Consider the following 22578-nt stretch of genomic DNA (forward strand, 5'->3'; position numbering starts at 1 on the left):
TGGGTTATTGACAATGCAACTCTTGCTTTAGAAAAAGATGCTATGGGTGAATTTTCTCTGAAACAGCATCAGAACGTTTCCTCACAAATTATGCATGGTCAAAACACTCTGAACATCTCATCAATATTGTAAGTGATGAGTCAAATATGGAAAATAAATTAAAAAAAAAGTGAATACAAATAATCAATGTGGAGGCCCTATTACAAGATCATAATGATGAGAGAGCTTTATTTCTTGCTCAGGATTTGGATGCCTTCCCAGAAACACCTGTACTAGTACTTTATGCAAATCTTGAAGCTGTCTTGAGTAAGCAGGGAGCGGGAATGATCTAATCTCTGAGCTAGCCCACAATACTTGATGAAGTAGATAGCGAGGTAAATTACTTCTGGGAAAGAGATTTGAATTGATGCAAGATGGCCAGAATGAAAATCAGCCGAACAAGTGTCAAGTGAAAGCTTTTTTTCTGGCTGCACACCCATTATTCATTCATTTAAACACTTCCTGTATGACAAAGTCAAAGTGCTCTAGCCGAACTGAGTCTGGTTGTGGTAAAGCAGGGGATTTTTGTGTACAGGTATAGAGCTGCACATGGATTTATTTCAATGCTGTCACTTGCCTCCAGGCAGCATGGATAAATGACCTTTCTACAAATTCAAAAGAGAACGGAAATTGAGAGGGAGGGGGTCACATTATTTCTTGTCCCCTCAAGCTCTTACTTTAACTTCTAAACACAGAGTAAATCCAGAATACCCCCTTAATCAACCATTCCCATCATCTGCGGAATAAATATTCAATGGCTCGAGCTGATTGTCTTCCGCTCTGCATAGGAAAGTTGGTAGGTAAATCTACAGCTGAGAGGTGTGCCTGTCAGGGCCCATTGCATAGCCACAATTCACCTTCCCCCAATCAAGCAATCCACCCATCACCTGCAGGTAGCCGTACACCAGAAATACTCTCACCTCTGTATAACCTCTGTCTCTCTGTATCTCCCTCTATTTTATTCTCCTTCTGTATATGTTTTCTTATAAAAAAGTATCATGGTATTACTGTTTTTTTGTTTTGTTTTTTTAGATGTACCATGGTAATACCATGGTATTCATTGAAGTACAATGTACACTCACTGAGCAATTTATTAGGAACACTATAGTCCTAATAAAGTGCCCGACATGCTCTTCTGCTGTTGCAGCCCATCCGCCTGAGAAGCTCTTCTGAGATGCTATTCTGCTCACTACAATTATACAGAGTGGTTACCTGAGTTACCACAGCCTTTCAGTTAGCTCAAACCAGTCTGGCCATTCTCCTCTCTCATTCACAAGGCATTTCTCTCTGCAGAACTGCCACTCATTGGATATTTTTGTTTTTTGGCACCATTCTGAGTAAACTCTACAGACTGTTGTGCATGAAAATCCCAGGCAATCAGCAGTTACAGAAATACTCAAACCAGCCCATCTGGCACCAACAAACATGCCACGGTCGAAATCACTGAGATCAAATTTTTTCCCCATTCTAATTTTGATGTGTACATTAATTGAAGCTCCTGACCCATATCTGAATGATTTTATGCATTGCACTTCTGCTACACAATTGATACTACCAACAATACTGTGATATTACCAACAAATACCATGGCATTTCCAAAGAACTTTTTTGTAAAGATTACCTCAAGACTGTTGGTAGAGGATTACATTTTTGCTTAAATTAAAGGGAGGATTACATTTTTGCTCTTTCCACCTGTTCTAATGTTCAGGAGCCATTTGAAAGAACAGGAAAGGAAATATAGAGAGTAAAAAATAGCATGAGAAAAAAAAATTTGAGAAAAACTGGGAGAAATTGCTGGAAAGAGAAGTCAACAGTAGGTTTTTGGAGTGAGGATGCTGCGGCTAGGTTTCTTGCATCTGCGCAGTGGAATCTAGAGCCATTTAATGAAAACACACAGGAATGTGACCCACTGGCTACACGTAAACATGCCTGAGTAAACAGATCATTAAGAAAATAAAGCAACTTTCTTCATTCTGTCAGGTGCAGAAGCGAGGGATTCATGGCCGTGGAACAGGCGCAGACTCAGAGATTGCATTCACACTAGCCTAAAAATACTGCCAAGGACATAGAGAGAATCTCTCACCCCGGACATGTTTAATGGCCATTTTTTCTGCTGCATTAAGCCACATGGCCTCAAGTGGCTCCAAATTGTCTCCTCGGTAATAAGAGACTATGGATGCCATGTGCAACAACTTGGTCCAGTCCAGGTTCAATACAACTGGGCACAATGCTTACTCAAATAAGCATTTAACACTAAGCCTAATTAAAGAAGGATCCCCACATTCCTCTAAGCATCAAACAGTGATACTTAAAGGCGAAGTGTTTTTCCAATGTTAAAAGATTTTCTCTATCCCAAGTTAAAGTTTCTGCCACTAGAGTCACCAATCAAAATGTAATAAATTATGACTGTTTTCAAACAGATTCCAGAAAACTTCCCCATCTTCCATTGGCTGTACAAACAGGCAGTCCCGCCACAAACTCACACCATTGGTCAAGCCAATGGAGGAGGTAAATAGTGTTACAAGCTACAAGTGGCTTACTTACAGTTGACTGCATATTGACTGCAAAAGCTGGGATGTGAGAAATAATTTTAGCTTTAACGTGCAAAAACAATTATATGTGAGCCATTAGTGTGTTGATTTCCCTAAAAAGTGCAAACACTGTGCATCAGTGGAGCTATCAAATCATTGCTCTAATTGTTTGAGAATGTGTCACCTTTTGGCTTGCCCAATGGCGAGAGTTTGGGGCAGAACTACCTGTTTAGTTAGCCAATGGAAGATGGAGTTGTAGATGCAGCAGGAAACTTTGGGAAACCTGTTTAGAAACAATTACTATTTTTGCAATTCCATTTGGAGCAGCAAGTGGGGTAGAAATCACACACTTCATATTTTACAGTGAAACTACACCAATAATAAATAATTGAAAAATAACCATGAAATAGGATACGTCCCTTATTGTAAGTGCTCTCCAACTATGCATCTGAGTGCTCCTGAAGTTGCCAAGCTAAATCCCAACTCATTAAGAGATCCTATAAATAGGCCATCATGGCCAGTTGTTGTAACTGTCATGCACATTTGCCTATATTTACAGACACAATAAATCTTCTACCTGCCAAACTCTAGAGAAATGAGGGTCTACAAGTGGAGGTCACTAAAACAGGACGTACTATGATGGTTGGAAATGCCACTGGCTCAAACTCAGTTTTTAAAAAGACATATGATGACAGCTGTTTCTTTTTTTGTTATAATTGCTTGGTCTCTTGAGGACATGATCATCACATGACTATCAAGCATTCTCTGCAGCCAACACGTCATACCAGAACCAGTCATTGGCTGGCAGAACAGCTGTGTAGTACCTAGATACTTTAATTGGTAAAAGACTAAATATTCGCTGAGCAGAATTAGAGTGTTGTTATTCTTCCCTCCCTTTTTCATGCTGAATGGATATCCGTTAGGTATGACAGCTCGGAGGGGAAGGTCTGCCTCTAATTCAGATATCTATAGATTGATACTGTACTGAAAGCCACAGGAAATAAAAAAAAACATGGCTTAATTGGAAGAGATTAACGGCAAATCGAGATGACAGGGGCTTGTGTTCATGAAGCCCGTAGCCGATGTGCACGCTCCACCGATCAAATGAGGCAAATCAGAAATTGAGCATTTCGGTTACAACAGTGAACCAGGCAGAATTTAATTGGCAGTAACACAAGAATTCGTCCGCGCAAGACTAAATGAGTTACCAAGTTCATTGTTTGAAGATGTGCTATGAAGGTTAACAGTCACTCTGTCTGACAATCAGCCCGTATTTGCCTTGTTAAGTAAACAGGGCCATTTGGCATTTCAATGAAGTGTTGAAGTCACAGAGAATGAGGATGATATTTTCCTCCGCTTTGCTGTTCGTCTCATATTCTGTTAGCACTGTGAAGCACCAAATTATCTCCCATTGATTCAGTCGAAGTGCAGAAGAATAAACAGTCTGGAATTCTTGTGCAGATTGACAGTTTGTGTATTTTGTGGGTATGTGTACATGTCGAAAAAGTTGACAGAGGACATGACATGTGCCATCCATTTCGGCACAGTGAGATGGAGAGATGCTGCTAACCGTCTAGCTTGCGTATCGCTTGGACAGTGTGATAGCTGGCAAACAGAGAGGTGAGGATTAGCCCGTCCATGTGGGTCCAAAGGAGCGTAAAATTGTGCCCTGCAAAGCGTGCAGAGTGAGCAGAGTATATAACAGCCTAGACATGAAATTCTAATGAAAACCAAATCTTATGCAATGCATATTTGCAGGAAGCCCACCTCTACACATTCAAACTTTGCAGATGGGATTGCTCAAACCATATAATGACATCCCGAAGAAGAAAAAAACTACTTAAACTGGTTTGCTGAGATGGTTTGGTGGTCTTAGCTGGTTTCCGATCCTGGTCAGAATGGTCAGTTTGCTAGTTTTAGAGGGGTTTTGGTGACTTTTCATTGGGTCAGGCTAGAAGACGAGCTGGCCGATTATCTAAACCAGCTGAGCACCAGATTGGCCAAGCTGGGAGACCAGCTTAAACCAGCTAAAATCAGCAACACTGCAAAAAATCTGAATGTTTTTGTTTTGTTTTTCCAGTAAAAGCAAAATGACATCAGAAATGTTGTCTTGTTTTCAGAGAAATCTAACTAAATTTAGTCATTTTTATGCTTATAACAGGAAAAAATATATATTTGCCAATGGGTTAAGATCAAGTTCTTGAATAATGCATAATGTGCGAGGAAGGGCAGCCGATGGAGTTTCTGGTGCCCCCTAGGGAGTTGGTGCCCTAAGCAGACTGCATAATATGCGTATAGGGAGCGGCAGTACTAATTTTACTTTTCAAACAAACTGTACATGTTTACCTGCCAAACAAAAGGCTAAATGTTGCACAATACCACTTTCAGTTTTATTTAAATGAAACCACTTGCTTTGCAGATCAGGTGGGTATGAAGTTCAGACAATCTTAATTTGCACTTCAGTAGTGATGTCTGACTCAAGTGGGTCTTCAACACAAATAATTATTTCTTCTTTCCACTTGTTTTTCTTATTACAAATGCAGGAAGACATTTTTGAGGTCTATATTAAGTCCTTACTTCAATACTTTCAATAAAGTACATCCATCCTACTTCATTTTGAGGTCTAATGAGGTCTTCACAGGGCTGTCAACCCTTTCAAAAGTTCTGGTTATAAAGTCTTCACAGAAACTAATCTGTGCCTTTAGGGACTTTCTGTGACTCTACATGAGACAGAGAAAGAGAGAGAGATAGATACACAGTAAAAAAGAGAGAGAAGGAGACAGCACCATGCTGTGTGTATATGTGTGTGACAGGTTAAGAGGATGAGGGCCAATTCGCCTGACACCCAACTCCAGAAATGCACATTCAAACAGAGTTGGGAATTGTGTCCATACATTCCGTCACAACGATACACAAAAACAGCACACATTCCCCAAAAATAGCCTTGTAAAGCCGCTTAAACACTAACACACAGTGAGATTGTTGATACGCTAATCAACGAATTGCTTGCCACGTCAGCATCATGCCAGTTTTCTTAGCAGAGAAGAAAAGGTTGCTCCGGATAGAGGATTTGTCGTCTTTTCTTAGGACTCAACACACTACTTCAAAGGAGGTTGGGTCTTTATGAGAGAGGAGCTTAGATCTTGAGTATACTGTAGGGTGTTTCACACTCACAATTCATTCCTTTTTTAATTCACTGCTAAATACATGTGCAGATCTGCATAGACATCGACTCAATTTGCACTCGGTTTGTTCTCAATGCATGACTTAAAATGTGTTTTTTGGGGTTTTTTTAAAGTGTGAAGTGTAAAGTGTAGGTAAGCTGAAAGCTAACGTTTTTTTTTAAATTATAATTAAAAAAAATGCGAGATATGCAGGCATGTTCCACTGAATCCACTTGACTCGAAGTTGGCACTGAATGAATAAAACTACAATAGGTGACTTATTTTCCTCTGATATGTTGTGTATAACAGCATGATGTAAATCCAACATTCTTTCAGAATATTTGGCAAACCTATTCTTGCCATGGTGCCGACATTCAACTGTTGTTGTTTGTTAAACTATTGTATTGTGCTGCTGCACTGTGCATTCAGAATTGCTGGCACTATATCGCCATCTAGATGGAGGGATTGAGTACTGTGGATTTTGAGATTGGGGAGAGGGCAGATTGCAGAGCAGAGATTGATTTGCCCTCTCTCAGATGTGGCACTTCGTTGAGACGATATGCTGTGAATCATGGCAAATTAAAGAAAACAGAAGGAGCTGGCAGAGAGAGGGAGAGAGCTGTAGAACATGATGTCCCTTCACGTCTCTGCCATTTACCTGAGCCTTGTATGAGACACGGCTCTATAGAAGGGAGAGAGGTGTTAGTGCAATTTAGGGAAGAGATCAATGCAAAAGCATAAAAGAGTCAGGGGAGGCTTTGATTCTAAGGCTAATTTGATCATCTGTGGTTAATGCAAAAAACAGCAATGCGCCAGGAAGACGTAAATCAAAGCGCTCAATGTCTCCATCCAATTGCATTATGTGGAAAAGATGCAATCTATCATTCTAGATAGGGTCGATGCCAGATTTTGTGTAGTGGTCCGCCCACTGATATGATCAGTTCAATGGCTGATGCAAATCCCGAGAACAGCCGATATACACTTAATACAATTTAATAATAACAAATTAAATGCACACAAAATAATGCAATTGAACCATGAAGCAAATTTGATGAAGCAAATCATTTTTCTTCAAAATTCAGTGAAAACTATTTGAAAACAGAATGCTTATTATTCTTTGACTAAGCTGTTGGTAGAGCTACCACTTCTCTTAACTGGATACGTAAGCATGGTTACCTACTAATGCCGATAATTGCAAATTGACCAAATATCATATCAATCGGCTTCGCTAATATGTTCTTCAATACTTTTGCATGTTTATAGGTGTGTGCAAATGTAAATGTGTTACAAATATAACTTCTTAGGCTAAAAACACCTTCTTAGCTTAAATTGTGTCTTAAGGCCCAGATATACTTCATACAAAATTGAAGAACAAAAGTGTACATCATTTAGAACAAAATCTGGCCAAAAAAAGGTGTTTTTACGTTCGTTTCAGTGGTTCAGAACAGCTCGCCTTGGCAAACTTTTAGGAAAAATTCTAACCGGCTGCTAAACACCTTCTTGCTGCCATTGGTCCACGTCATCAGCAGCAGCGTCTCTACATTAGGGACAAGTGGGGCTAAGCCCTGCCAGAGGTGGTGCTGTTGTGCAAATTGCATGGCATCATCTTAAATTTATTTTAAGAAATAATATATTTTTGTAACTTAAATGTGTTTTATGTCCATTATAAAAGAAAAAAGTATATATTATTTTAATAAAATTCTATTATTATTAAGGTATGTTGCATAAAAGCCATTTAATTGTTCTCATTTGCTATGTGTGGAGATCTGGAGAACGTCAAGCGCATGTGCAACGAGCATTCAGTGATGGCCTGAGGGGCTAGTCTGCCTTTTCCCCTGAGCCAATCAAAAGCTTCGATCATATTTATGTCAGCTGTTGACATAAGCATCGGAAGTCACTGCTCTTGACTGCAGACCTGCGTAGAGAACTTCATTGGTAAATTTTAAAATTTAATTGTTTTACAATACGCTGCTGGTTGGATTAGTTAAAGTGCACCATTCATTATTTCAATGAACTGTATGCCATTACGTTGAGGTGTTGTGTTTATGCATTGGTCTGTATTACATTACAATGACTGCTAAATATTGGAAGTCTGTCGTTTTGATAAGTTTTGTTATGCTGTTCATTCGAGTTAGTGAGATAATATGCACACCCTTTGACAATTTGCCTATTTGTGATTTACTTTCACAGTTTACTTGAGCTTTTTGATGTGAATGTGCACGTCTTAGTAATGTTTTGTGCTGAGATTAAATTATTAGGGATGTTTGTGTGGCATCATGTTCAGAGGTTCACAGAACTTCATAGTCCCTGATGTGAACATAAAGTGTAACATGAAAGCACATCTGTGAAGCTCAGTTAACACAGTTACTCCACTAAAATAACGGTCAATTCTGCTCTAAACGCGATGTTTGCGCTTACATTAAATGCATGCATAATTGGCTGAATTGATGCGCTGCTTTTTTGTTTTTTCTTTTTGTTATTATGCATTGTGCGCTTTATTATCATACATTAAAACACTGAAGTAATGATTGATGTATGCAGTCATGAAATCAGATACCCTCTACTCAAAATCCAAACACAAAAGAGATGCACAAAACCAGGTGTAAATGATGATGGCGCCAGTTAATACGCATCTTATATACATATTAACACCAGGGAATAAACAGGGCACATGTACAGTGGGAATGTGAGGGAAAAAGAGTGAAGTCAAAACTGATGCACTAGGTTAAAACGTTCTTCTTGCTTCTTTTTTATCTGTCAAAATGATGGACAGAATTTGGAACTATTCATCAGTGTTTCAAAGATCGGTCAAATAATTGATTGTTAAGTGATTGTTTGTGCCCCACACTAAATAATGACCCTGAGATGCAACTGGTCATCGGTGGGTGTGACCTGAAGCTCCACCTACTACTTTGCTTACATTTTTCAGTCAGTATTCAACAGCTGAAAGACCATGTCATGTGATTTTTATTTTATTTTATTAGTCTACAAAAGTTAAAATCTACTCATACTCTCAAGTGCACATTCACTCATGTGTCATCTGCAGAGAAAGCCATTCTCACATCCGCCTAAAGTAAGATAATCCTCCATAACCATTCTTGTGTCTGTATTCTCTTTTATAAACCTATCTTTGCAGTTGTATCAGTGTCATTATAAATTACAATAACAGAGTGTAGAATCTACACAAGACAAATTAAACATTTTCTACTGCATATATATATATAAAACTTTAAATCATCATTGAGTGGTTAAAACAGCTTCTTTTACTGACCTCATGTGAATTCTGCTCATAGAATGAGGCATAAAGTCATTGATAACACATTTTAATGCACATTTTAATGCATATCCTTGCATGTGTTTGAAGTGTGTTATTGTAGCTCAACTGTTGCTAGCAATGCCAAAGTCTTGGGTTTGAGCCCCAGGTAATGCACATACATAGATCAAATTCACAGTTTGAATGCACTCTAAGTCGCTTTGGATAAAAATGTCTGCCAAATGCATAAAAGTTAATGTAACGGTCAACAGTCAGAATGACTGCTTGACCAAGCTAAATCCAGCCGTCTTATCACAAGAGATGCAGATCACTGCCTTCCATTTATCTCTTTGCTTGTCATCAATCATACCCAACAAAATGCATCTCTCTCATTCAAAAGAACACACACACTCCCCGAGCCTCTTGCTTGGGGTGCAGAGCACCTCTTTGTCACACTGTCAACACTTCTGCCATTAGTATTCTCTGCCCCTTTTTTAATACATAAGGAATAATGCAGCATAAGCATCCCGAGATAAATACATATCATGTTGACCATGACATTCTGTTGTTCTCACTGTGAAATCTGTGTATGTATGCATGTCTTTGATACCAATCCCCATATTGTATCTGACTCCACAGGTCACAGTGCACCAACACACAAAGTCATATGTGAAAAAACACCACACAGATATCATTCATTAAATTACTGCTTGCAACTACTGAGTAGGAAGTCCAGTGTCACAGATAGTACCTTCCGTGTTTACTGCATGAGTCATTGCAATTACATTTGGATCGGTATGTGCAGGCTAAACCGACAGGGTTGTTTTCGATTGTAAAAGAAGAATCTAGCAGTAACTGCCTATGAATAAATATGTAAATAGCCATTATAACATTTATAATATATAACATTTTAACATAAGTTCACCCCTTCCACTTTGTAGGAAAAAAAGTTTTACAGTAAAATACTTTCTCTTATCCCTGCTTACTATGCAGAGCCAACTATATAAGTATTTTTTATAAACCTTTATGGACAAATGCTACATCACTGAATTAATATTCATGAGCCATGCTGATCGTTTCTATGCTTTTGGAAGAATTCTATACAGTTTTTGTTTCAGTAGGAGAGATGGGGAGATACGGATCCAGGGACTTTTTGCATGCATTGCATGCAACACAGTGTGTTTGAGAAGTGGATTAGAAGATCCAGGCTTTTGTGGCTCCTTGCAATTATCTGCCTGATGGAGGGATGATCTCTGCAAACAGAGTGGAGATAGACAGGAAAGGCGGGAAAGAAGGACGTTCAGGACAGGAAGAGATGGGTGGAACCATGTAAAATGAGAAGGCTGGCAGAGTAAGATCTCTTTCTGCTAAACCTAACACCCAAAAAAATAAAAATAAAAATAAAGCGGGAACACAAGTGAGCTTTTATTTTACCCAGATTGTCACTGTTTCTCAATCAGTTACTGTATGACTTTATCTACTGGGGGATCATTATCTTTTATCTCCATCCCTGCTTTCTTTTTAAAGGAATAGTTCACCCTCAACTGAAAATTCTAACATCATAATGATAAGGAGAAAGAAAAGAGAGAACCTTTCACTATGTCTCTATCACAACAAGACCACATAATGTACATTTAGGCTAATCAATGAGTTTTATGGGTCTATAGGGGCAATAGGAAACATGAGTACTGGGGTTATTCAAAAGGTTGAAGTATGTCTGAGCTGGGTAAGTTCTCCTACTGACCCTCCAGTCCATTTACTGTAAACCACTGAACCACAATCACAATGGGAGGAAAAGATGAAGTGGTCTGTGTTTTTGAGAGTTTGCATTTCTGAGAGTCTTCAAAACATTTTAAAGTCTAAATAGTCAATGCTTTTAAAGTCCAAGTAGTTTCGACCATTACAAACAAGATGATACAAAAGATGGTACAAATTCTTGACATCTTTCTCCCAGCTTTTCAAATTCCAAAAAGCTCAGTAAATTTCTCTGCTTTGATATATCTTTACCATTACCCAAGTCTTTAGCGTCTACCACACATCAGTACAAACACACCAATTTGTGTCTCAAATTCAATCCTTCCACATCAAACAGCACAATAAATCTCTTTCTACACCAAGTGCTCTGCTCTCTCATTCCAGGAACCAAACAAAATGCTAATAGTCACCAAACCCTGACCTCTGAGACTCTGAGAGGCAACATAACTAACAGGACCATTCTGTAATCACCCATTCTTCACAATCAGCTGTAGCACATGCATGCACAACATAGCTCCTAGGAAGGAGTCATGCAATTAAGGCAAAATCAAACCTAACCCGTGCAGAAAAGCAGTGACCTTGGCAGAGGATGGGTGGCGAGTACAAATGAGGGTCGGCACGGGGAGTGATCCATTCAGATCCAATGCAGCACTAATGACTGGGTGCTCTCATTATCTCCATCATTATCAGACCTTCATTTACCATATTGTGCTCAACAGCTAGTGTGTGAATTAATCAAGAAATTCTCACTCTGCTAAGACAAGCTTCCTCTTAATGCCGCACTTCACATATTAAAGTACGAGTCACAGAAACAGCTCTGTAAGGTTAAACAGAACCAAACCTCCCAAATTCTTTGTGTTCCAGTACAAGGTCACTCGAGGGCATTGTGGGGACACAGAGAAATAATACAATAGACCCTAAAATATTTGATTGCATTTAAAGTTTTGTTTCAGCAGTGGATTAAATTTGAGACATTGGTCACATAAACTGCAAAGTCTTGGCAGTGACAAACAAATTAAGATGCAGGAGTGTTCCTGTAGCTCAACAGATAGAACATGCCATTAGGAAATCCAAGATTGTGGATTATATTCCCAGGAAACACACATACTGATAAAATGCATAGCTTGAATGCATTTAGCTGCAGTGTTTACATCGCCATTAAAAAGCTTGGAGTCTTGATGGTGCTTCGCATTTTGGTGCCGTTACTCTGGAGAGGAAATTCGGAGCAACATGGTTGCTACCTTAAGTCGTCATTCACAGAGCAGGGATACTATATGTATATATATATATATATATATATATATAGCAGCTCTGTTGCTGGTTATGAGCACCCCAGACACAGAGAGTGGACACAGCTGAAGCCAGCCCTTTTGCATGACTGCCTGTAGGCTTTTCGGCTAAGGGGGGAAGTGTGATTGTGATTGTGTGTGTGTGTTTGTTGTGCCCGGCTGGTGCAATGTGTGTATCTGAGTTCTATACTGCTTGTGCACCTGTTACCCTTGCAAGAAATATAGATGACACTAGGCTACAGCAGCACATCTCTCTTGTTAAAACTGATGTATAATGAGAATAAAATATGTGCTGTCATCAAAATGTATGCTATCAGTTAAGGCTGGCTGGTATGCCGGTATATACTGTGTGACAGCAGAAATGTGCTAGCTGGTAGAGATTTAGCTATCGAACACTATGGTCCTAATAAAGTGCCTGACGTGGTCTTCTGCTTTTGTAGCCCATCAGCCTCAAGGTTCAACGTGTTGTGCATTCTGAGATGCTATTCTGCTACAATTGAACAGAGTGGTTATCTGAATTACCGTAGCCTTTCTGTCAGCTCGAACCAGTCTGGCCAGTCTTCGTTGACCTCTCTCATCAACAAGGCATTTCCGCCCGCAGAACTGGATGTTTTTTTGTTTTTGCCGCCATTCTAAGTAAACTCTAGAGACTGTTGTACGTGAAAATCCCGGGAGATCAGCAGTTACAGAAATACTCAAACCAGCCTGTCTGGCACCAACAAACGTGCCATGGTCGAAATCACTGAGATCAAATTTTTTCACCATTCTGATGGTTGATGTATATATATATATATATATATATATATATATATATATATATATATATATATATATATATGGCTGTGAGTGAGCAGGACTGATTTACACTATTTTAACATAAGAGAGACAAGAAACAAGGAGTAATGAGAAAATACAGAGTGGGATGTGTCCCTAACTTGTCAATAAGGGGGGAGTTTAGCAACTTGGCACATCAACATACTGTAGAATTCAACTGCCGTGCAATTACAGGTGTACCTACACTTGCCGTCAGTGCTGCAGAACAAGTTTGCCAAGCAGGAAAGTGATGCAGATAGCAATTCAAAAGTGTTAAGTTTGGCTTACAGTAGCCTCAACAAGATGTAGAGCAAATTTGCTTATCACTGCAAACTCGTGGCGAGAACAACTACTTCTCTCGATTTTAAATGGCCGCACTGACTTATCTATTACTTGAGATATAGGGCTGTACTGTATGTTCCTTCCCTAGGTATCCTCCACTTAGGGATCTTACAACAAGAGAGGTAAATTATTTCCTTTCCATTTCTTTCTCTCTTTTTCCATTTTCTAACACCATGCAAAGCTGTGCTGGAGGACACCGGGTAAATAGATAAGTAAATAAAATAAAACACAAAAGCAATGGGGGGGGGGAGAGATAAATGTCTGCACCTCACGGGTATGCTGAGCTTATTCTGAATCATCGCAGTGACTGCTTAACGTTTCATTTTGGAAACTGGGATTTATAGAGGGGGGAATTCACGGCCTCTGATACACAAGAGAAACTTCGTCGCCCTACCTGCACGACTATAAATAAGATCCTTTTCACTTGATCACACACTGAGCCAGAGAGGAAAATGGGGATTTTGCACCGTTGGCCAGGTAGAATGTGAGAGTGAGATGATCATCTATAATAGAATGTATGAGGCTATACTCTATTTAGAACTACAAATCTGTTTATTAGGAGCCAAAGACAATAGCTTGCTTACAAGGAATAAATTGTAATCTTGGCAGGCTCCCTGAGGATACAGAGCACAGTGATGATTCACAGTTATGAATGTAAAAGCCCAATGAGGCATCTGAGAAGTGTTGTTATGTGACTAATGCTTAATAAGTGCACAATCAAAGGTCTCTCGAAGTTCTCAAAAGTAAAGTATATTTTTAACCTGCACACAATGCAGTTGACTGAAGCTTTTAGTGAGATGAATAACAGTAGAGGAACAGCGTGCTAAATTCAAGTCATGAAGTAAAATCACCACAATCATACACTCTAAAGTGTTAAATCATGCAATGATGGCTAGCAATTGGACACTTCTTGCATCAAGCCAAACTCCTCACATAGGCTATACTGTAAAAAATGTCTGTAATTTTAATGGTAAAAGACTGTAAAAATGCTAAAATTAAATGTTTTTTTAAAAAAAGTTCATTGATTAATGATTATTAACTGTAAAATATACAGTAAAATTGTTTTTATTTATTTTAAAAGACAATACAGTAGTTTTACAATAAAATGTTGTAAAATTACATTTTTAGATGTAAAAGTATGATTTTCCTGTATAATTAATGGTAAAAATTTATGTTTTACAAGAAAATACATGTACTTTTTACGGTAAATTATTGTTATTTTTACATTAAAAAACAATAATCGGGCATTCACAGAATTCTCTGTGTGACCCATCATATTTCATTATATTTTATGGGAATAGCTATGTTGCTTCTTATTTTTAATATCAGGTATGTACATTGGGGTGTTCTGTTTTATATTTGATGTAGTTTAGTTAATGTTTACTGCATTATTTAAATTTCACCTGTGTTATCCTGATGGTGTTTAGTGTTTGTGTGAGTGACGCTGAGCACTGTCTCTACATGTTTATTGGTCATTGCTCATGGAAGAGCCACTATTGGTGAACTTACAGTGATTAACAATACATTATAAAGTGAAACGCAGATTTTGACAGTTTCAGAAGGTTAATATAAAGTTTATGTTTTTTTTTATTTATTTATTTTTTTTTACTGTACATTTAACATAATTTTTTAATTTTTCTACAGTACTAGCGTGGTCATGTAAATTATAACAGTTTTAAACTGTAAAATGTACAGGTTGTTCTGTAAAATTGTTTACATTTTTACTGTATTTTTTTCATAATTATTCTGGCAAACACAGCTGGCAGTTTTTTTTTTTTTTGTTTTTTTTTAACAACAGGATTTGTTTTTACAGTGTAGTTATTAATAACATTTATCTAACAAGAAACGTCAAATGTGTGTTATCTCTAAAGACAAGACAAGGGCTACAGAAGTCGCATACTGTATGAGGACCATAAATTAACAGTGCTTGACCATTTTAAATCATTTTCTGTAGAAATCTTGCCATTTAAACTAGAATCACCACCACAACACCTGTTGTTCTATATCAAATAAAAGGGACTGGGCAATAGCCTAAAAATAGCCATATCAACATTTCAAAATGCAGAGGGGGTGGTGTAATGTAGTATAACAGTGCGTCAAAAGAACAAGGTCAATATTAACAGTCCTACAGTATTAACAGCCTCAGCTGAACTGATTAAGACAGCTTTTGGCGCTGCAAATGAGCTTCCAGGCCGAAATGGCATTGATTTAGGAAAGATAGTAGTCCGAATTGACGAACTGAAGGAAGGCAAAGCGTTTGTTAGACAAGCACAACTAACGCGATCTCTCCATTCAATTCTACGGTCGCGAATAGTTTATTTGTATATTAATCGCTTGTTTGCCGCGATTATTTTATTCCAGCTGTTGGAAGTGAATGGCGGGCTCTCTTTAATCGCTTGTTTTATTTGTTTGTTTATTAGTCGTTAGTCTCGTATATTTTGTTTCACCGCTTTGAAGTGAACGAAGAAGCGCTATCTTTAATCGTTAATCTTTTATTGTATTATTTAATTGCTCTTTATTCACTTTAGCGGCACTCTTTGGTCTTAAATAGTTTGTTTATTAGTCGTTTCGGCTGTCTTTAGTGAACGGAGAAGGGCTCTTTTTAATTGTTAATCGATTATTTATTTTGGCGACTCTCTTTATAGTCTTAAATAGTTTGTTTATTTTTCCGTTTCTTAATCGATTCAGCTGTCTTCACTGAATGGAGAAGAGCTCTGTGAGTCAGACCGCCATGTGAATGTCTCCTGATGAAGGGAGCCAAAGGAGCGCTCAACTTCAGAGCTGAGCGGAATATAAATGCGATCAGAAACAAGAGTTTGCTCGTGATTAGCACTGAGCCCCTTTTCCTATCTGAGCCCATTGCATTAAACTGATTTAAATGAACGGCGTATAGTAAACATCTAACGTAGTTGTATAATCTATGTATTTTCAATGTGTTAGCGGTCTCGTTATTGTGATACATAAATAAATAATAATAATAATAATAATAAATATTACACGAGGGTTTTATTACACTGATCACTATTCTCTCTCATTGCATTTTAAGTGTTTCGCAGTGCAACTATTGCTGCTTGATGAGTTTTTAAAACGTGAAATACATTGACAATTGACACTGACAATTTCCCGACAATAAATAAATGCAAAATGAAACTGAGACCCTCCTCAATTAAATAAAACGCTCAAGCGATAGTCCTGGAGGTGACAGGGAAATAAAAACTGTCGCGCCTACCTGGGAAACGAGGAATGCGATGCAAATACGGGTTCCGAACTCCATGGTCTCAGATCACTGGGAATAACGTTCAAATCAAGGTGCTGGTCGAACCAGCTCTGTTCATAATTCCAGAGTCGCGAGAGTAAAGCCCCTCTGCCTCGAGCTGCCAACTTCCCAAATAGAACTGCAGCCTCATGAGCAGAGCATTGGATAGGGGCGCCGAGTCCACCACCAATAGGTTTATTGGGGGGGGGGGGGGGGGTCTTCTTTGACGCTCACATGAACCTGATGTGTTTGTATTGATGCTCAAGTTACAGATTCAGCATCTATGCATTCCTTTGCCTTTCACTGATGCATTTTCAAACTTTATATTTGGGTTAAGAAGACAATAACAGTAAAGCATTTTAAAGAGTGAAGTATCACATATCCATGTAGGCTAGTACTTAGTGGAAAAGGTATTGTAGCTGAATAACTAGACATTTTTGCTTAAAAAATTACATACAATTTGTTTTAAATCATAATTTTAAATTCATCCTTCAACCACTGTAGCCAAGTACATTCAAAATGTTTAATGAAATAAAAATCTAGTTAAAGATATTTAATGCATGTTTTCCAGTTTTTCCACAATACAGTAATAAAAAAAAGCAATATTTACCTACATAAACAGGGTGTGTAAAACCTACTATTTCACCCAGTAACATTTTGGAATTCAGCTGTTATTTATTAATTTTATAACCCAACAATTATTTATTGTTGTCCAGTTTGCCATTATAATATGATACAGTGTTTTTATTACTTTGAGGATTTGATGTATACAATAGTAATATATTCCTGTCTTATTTACTTTACTTTCACCTGGAGCTTATATTCTGATGCTGAGGCTGTATTTTATTTAAGCATTGTAGGCAACATTCGTAACTAACAATAAACATACAAAGCACGGTGGCCCCTCAGCACACTAGAGCAGAAGGGGAAAAAAAAAAACATTGCCGTTTATCAAGCGCTGAAATTTGCTTGTTGCAGAACAATCTGGAATAATTCTAACAGTCCCCTCTTTGCAACCTAAACTTGTACAAGACGTTAAATATTTGTGACACCTGTGCTAAAAAAACAAAACAATCTAGACACAGTTCAACGACTATTACAGAACGCAGGTGTCTCGGCATGCATTTTTGAAACCTGAAGCTCTTATTAAGTTGACACAGTGTCTAAAAATGTGCCAGTCCTCCGTGAGACACTGAAGAAACAGCGAGATGCGGTGCAGCAGGTATGGACATTCGTCCAGCGTGTGTTTACACAGGAAAACAATGGCAAAACAGAGCAGATGCAGGAAAAAACGAGTTTGGTGTGAACAGCCCCCTAACTCATCCGTTTGCGCGTATCTGTGAGTGAGAGCACGTGCACGAAACAATTTTGGAGGGCCTATATATTTTTTCATAAATTACAAACCCGAACCCTATTTAAAAAAACTCCGCTGTCCCAACCCCAGCCATTTATAACGTGAAGCTGACAACAGTGTATTTGTGCATGTACCCAGAACAACATGTCACCCCTCAAGCATTTTACCGGGGCGGGCCCCCCATTTTTTGCCGAGCTTTCCTACCAGGGCGTCTAACATTATCAGAAAGGAAAAGCAGTGTTTTTAATATAATCATATAGAAAAAGCAGCACCAAAATATAGAATTTAGACCATAATTTGACTGTGCTCTAGACAGAATAATCTGCATGTGTTTGACTAATACTGTACACATTTTACACTACCAGTCAAAAGTTTAGACACACCTACTCATTCTTTATTAGTAGTAATTTCCACATTTTAGAAATAGGCTAATGGTAAAGGCATCAAAACTGCAAACTAAGTGTGGAAATTGTGCTAGTGACCAACTGGGATGCTTTATAAACAGTACTGTATTCACAGTAAGTTCCCATGTACACTATGTGGGGCACTTGTTGGGGTGCTTTGCCTTCACTATATATCTGGCTACAAAATTAATTTCAAACATTTAAGCATACACCTTTGGATCAAAAGGATTTTGAGATTTCAAGAAACATAAAAATCTGCAGAATGTGTCCAAACTAATAGTTTATGTGCTAACCTTATGGGTCAAATACAAATCTTGTCCAAAATGTTTCTTGCTTTTTGTAAAGAAAACCTGAAATATTGAGGATGTACTGAAATGCTAACCAAAAGCCCAATTCAACAATTATTCTTCCATTAATAAAGGCATCTTCTTGTATGTTAGCTATCTGGAGAGGACCCACAGACATTAAATAAACAAGGTCAATTTCTTCACAAATAATATTGGACAAAAAATCCACTGAGATTCAAAACAGCAATAAGCTATCCAGCAAAGTTTTAATTTGTTACAACCATGAGTCCGTCTGACATCTGTGTTTCAGGCCTTTCCATTCAAAAACACAGTGCACGGAATTATTAACTTGATGGACAACAACACAATAGTGATGGCTGACCACCCATTCTCTTGTAGGTTTTGTGATATTCAGCAAAACTCTCTGTTTACCCTTGTAACCTAAAGTTGCATCAGAAACCTCTTTTAAAAGACCTTTTTTTTTTTTTTCTTCGTGAAATGCATTTCAGTCACTTGTCACATCTAGACTTTAAGTGTTAAAGGGTTTCTGATGGATTTCAGAGAAGTCTGACATAGGTCCAAAATAGCCATAGGTAAGCATTTCTGCAGAGCTCACCATGAATTACAGCAGCCACACTCATGCAGCTCTCTGAAATAGTTTATAGTTTTGGGTATTTGTTATATATCTGCAAAAAATGTACATACTGTCACTTTACTCTGGACCCTTCATTTGTTCCGTCTCCCTAATATCATGCAGCTGGACATGAGCTATTGGGAACAGGGATGGTACAACTACAAAGTGTCCAAAAATCCATCATAACGACCTCTCCCACCATGAGTATAAACAAATACCCTTTGACCAATAATCATGGTAGTTGCAGTCAAAGTGTTCAAAAAGAGGGACTGCAGGGGTGGAGAGATTTATATTTGGTGTGGGAATACAACTTCTATATCAACATGTCTTAGACGCATGTCAAGAGAATGTGACACTTCCTATTATGAAAGACAGCCAGGCCAGATGCTCACAGACAAACACTAAGCTCCAGATCATTGAACTCGGAATCTATAACATCTAGAATGTCAAGACACCTGAGATCAGACCCAATGTCAGCTTAGTTAACTCTGCAATTGCACATAAAAAACACATCTTAGACTAGAGTGGTGGTTCTCAACTGGTTTTGCTGTACGACCGAGATTTTACATTGGACATCAAGTGGTGACACAAAACAGTAAATGTAACAAATTTAATGTAGTCTGGGTTTTCCATAGTCTTTGTTCCTTTTTTTTGATAATGAGGGCATGTCATACAATCTGCCTATGTTGGCCTCTACCTAATTTGGCTAGTTTTTACCAAGTGACAGTGAAATTTTATCATCACTCAACCATATACAGAAGTGCAACAGTGGGTGAAAGTCTTGTGTGCAGTTCCAAGCAACATAGCAGTATGACAATTACAATAAACATCTGATTTACACATAACAAAGTACTGCAGAGTTTGACTTGATGTATGGTCTTAAAGGTCAATAACAAAAGATATGAGAAGTGTTTTGTCCTCCTTTGAAAAGTTGATGATCCCATTTATTTTGCTACCCTTATGTATAATTACAAGGTACAGCATGTTGCATTTAGCATTGTTTTTCCCTGCGTCCCATTTTTGGTCATGACCCCACCAGCTGAGGACCACTTGTCAAGAGTATTCTCATGTGACCCCGTGTCCACATGCATGGATGTTGTATTTTGCCTTCACTATACGCAACATATAATTTCATTTCATTTAAACAGACTGATCTCAGTTCAGGACACTCTAGGCTGTCAGTAAAGGGTTAACCTTTTGACGCAGGAGTGATGTGACAAAACAACATGGTGCCAATCACAGTGGAGTTTGTCTTTGGGAGAAACCCCAACAAAACTATATCTGGTAAGAAACCTTAATTAGTTTTAAGTTTTACATTAAAACCAGTTTGAGTCAAAAGATTAGAGTCTCTAGTTTCATCCGATATGCCATTTTATTTTTTTATTTGAACGATTTATCGCGAAACCCCATGCTGCTAAACACAATGTACACTAATGTGTACAGCAGAACAAGGTTTTCATTAGAAATCCTATATTTACTCTGCATTTTCACATTGGTAATTTATTTATTATTATTTTTATTTATTTTTTTGCTTTCAGAGGCTTTATATGGAGTTAGGATGAAAATACAGTGCATTTCGAACTGTTCTGAGACCAGTGCAGGCAGACAGCACACTGGAGGTTAAATCACTCTCTAAACAGAGAGCAAGGGAGCATCCTACAGTAGCTTTCCTATGAAGCTGAGTGTATTCAATCCAAACTTCCTATCAAAAGTTCAGTTTCAGGCTGCAGATGATGTTTGACCACTCAACATGTATGGCAGACATGGAACAATGGTAATCAGTACTTAGTTTCAGAATTCATAATGTATAATTTTATTTTAACATGGTTGGCAGAGATTGCACGATGCTGGCCATTACATGTGTCAGAATTAATTATGTTAATTTCTGATTGGTAATGTGCTTCAGCACTGGCTATCACATGTTTGTTTGACAGTTCAAAGAGAGAACACTGAGATAATGTTGCCAAAGTAGAAAAAATATTGTAACATAAAAGTCAAATCAAGTCAAATAATTATTATTTGTATAGTTTTTTTATTTGTGCTTTTCCCAATACACATTGTTCTAAAGCAGCTTTACAGAAAATCAGCCGTAATGTCTGTAACGTCTCAAAAACATGAATAACCAACACTCCTGGAAACATAAGCAATTTCTATAGCTTGTATTATTTAAAATATCACAACTTAGTCTTGCTGCCACGCAGAGTATGTGGACATACAATTTTAGGAAAACTATTTGCTCTAGATTTTTTTTTTTTTTTGCATGTTTATTAGGTGCTACTAGTTACAAATAAAAAATGGAAATGGAAAATGCACAAAGAAGTCATGGTCGGGTCTCAGGAGTGTATACCAAATTTTTCCCTTTTAGGCTCAAAGGTCAGATGTCCATTACCATCCCACATTTGAGTTCTGTCTGTCATTTCCATTTTAACACAAATTTCTCTTCGAAACTTTGAATGACTGTATGTGAACTGTAATATTCCTCGTTCAAAGGCAGAAGATGAAGTGTGACCAAAAAAATAATGAAAAACTCTTTAATCCATTCAAATTATCCCCAACAATTGCCTACACCCACACAAAAATAGAAAGATTTGTGAATATATCTTTTTGGAGTAGATAAAAGGGAGGGATATGATGCGTACCACCACCTCAGGTGCCATCATCTCTCAACCCGTCAGGGGAGCAGTCAGACTCCCTCTCTCTCCCTTTCTTCTGTCCGGTTGTGAAAAATGAGGCAAGGAATTGTAGTGATGTTCTGAGGAATTGCTTTCTCAAGACAATGTTGCAGGATTGTTGCGCTATATCTCTTTATCAAATGATCCAAGAGGAAATGGCATTATGGGTGCTGTGGATTTGTCTAAAACACATTCTGTGTGTTAAAAGGTAAGGGGAAAAAACTTTCCAGTATCTTGGATCTTCTTGGAAGAAATAAAGAGGGAGCGAGTGAGGGACTTGCAATTTTAACTGGAAAATGAAGAATCATGTAGCAATGATAATGATTAAAATGTCAAGACAATAGCAAAACAGTTAGAGATAACATATCTCCTCTTGGGCAGTTTTATATACAAATACCAAAGAAATACTTTAACTCTGCTGATTCAATATTCCACACCCACATTCCATTAGGAACAATCCACTCCTTCATCTCTAAAGAGGAATGGGCTTGGAGGGGTGTTTGGTAGCAGGGCCAAATTAAATAACAATTATGAAAAATGACCAAGAAAGAGGTAGAGATGAATAATGTAATATTATAAAAGTAGAAAAACAAGACAGAGGAGTAAAGGTAGTGTTTACAATATCGTAAAGTGATGTCCATGAGAGAAAAAGAGGTTAGGAAAGTATTCATCTCAAAGAGAGCTGAGATTATTATAAGAGAGTCCATGCATTATTGACACAAGCACACAATTTGCACACTTTTCCTTAAAATATATTTATTTGTGTATGCATCTGAGAGAGAGAT

At 37.9% G+C, this 22578-nt stretch overlaps 1 protein-coding gene across 1 annotated transcript in view; it reads right to left on the minus strand.

The window, feature by feature from the left end:
• LOC127455892 (cadherin-13-like) overlaps positions 1-16586 on the minus strand; it is a 570343-nt gene extending 553757 nt beyond the window's left edge. The window contains exon 1 of the mRNA XM_051724064.1: positions 16416-16586. Within this exon, the coding sequence (XP_051580024.1) occupies positions 16416-16460 (45 nt within the window). The 5' untranslated portion in view covers positions 16461-16586. The remainder of the gene's footprint in view (positions 1-16415) is intronic.
• Positions 16587-22578: the final 5992 nt, after the last annotated feature.

The sequence above is a fragment of the Myxocyprinus asiaticus genome, chromosome 18 (assembly GCF_019703515.2).
Source record: "Myxocyprinus asiaticus isolate MX2 ecotype Aquarium Trade chromosome 18, UBuf_Myxa_2, whole genome shotgun sequence".
Lineage (NCBI taxonomy): Eukaryota > Metazoa > Chordata > Actinopteri > Cypriniformes > Catostomidae > Myxocyprinus > Myxocyprinus asiaticus.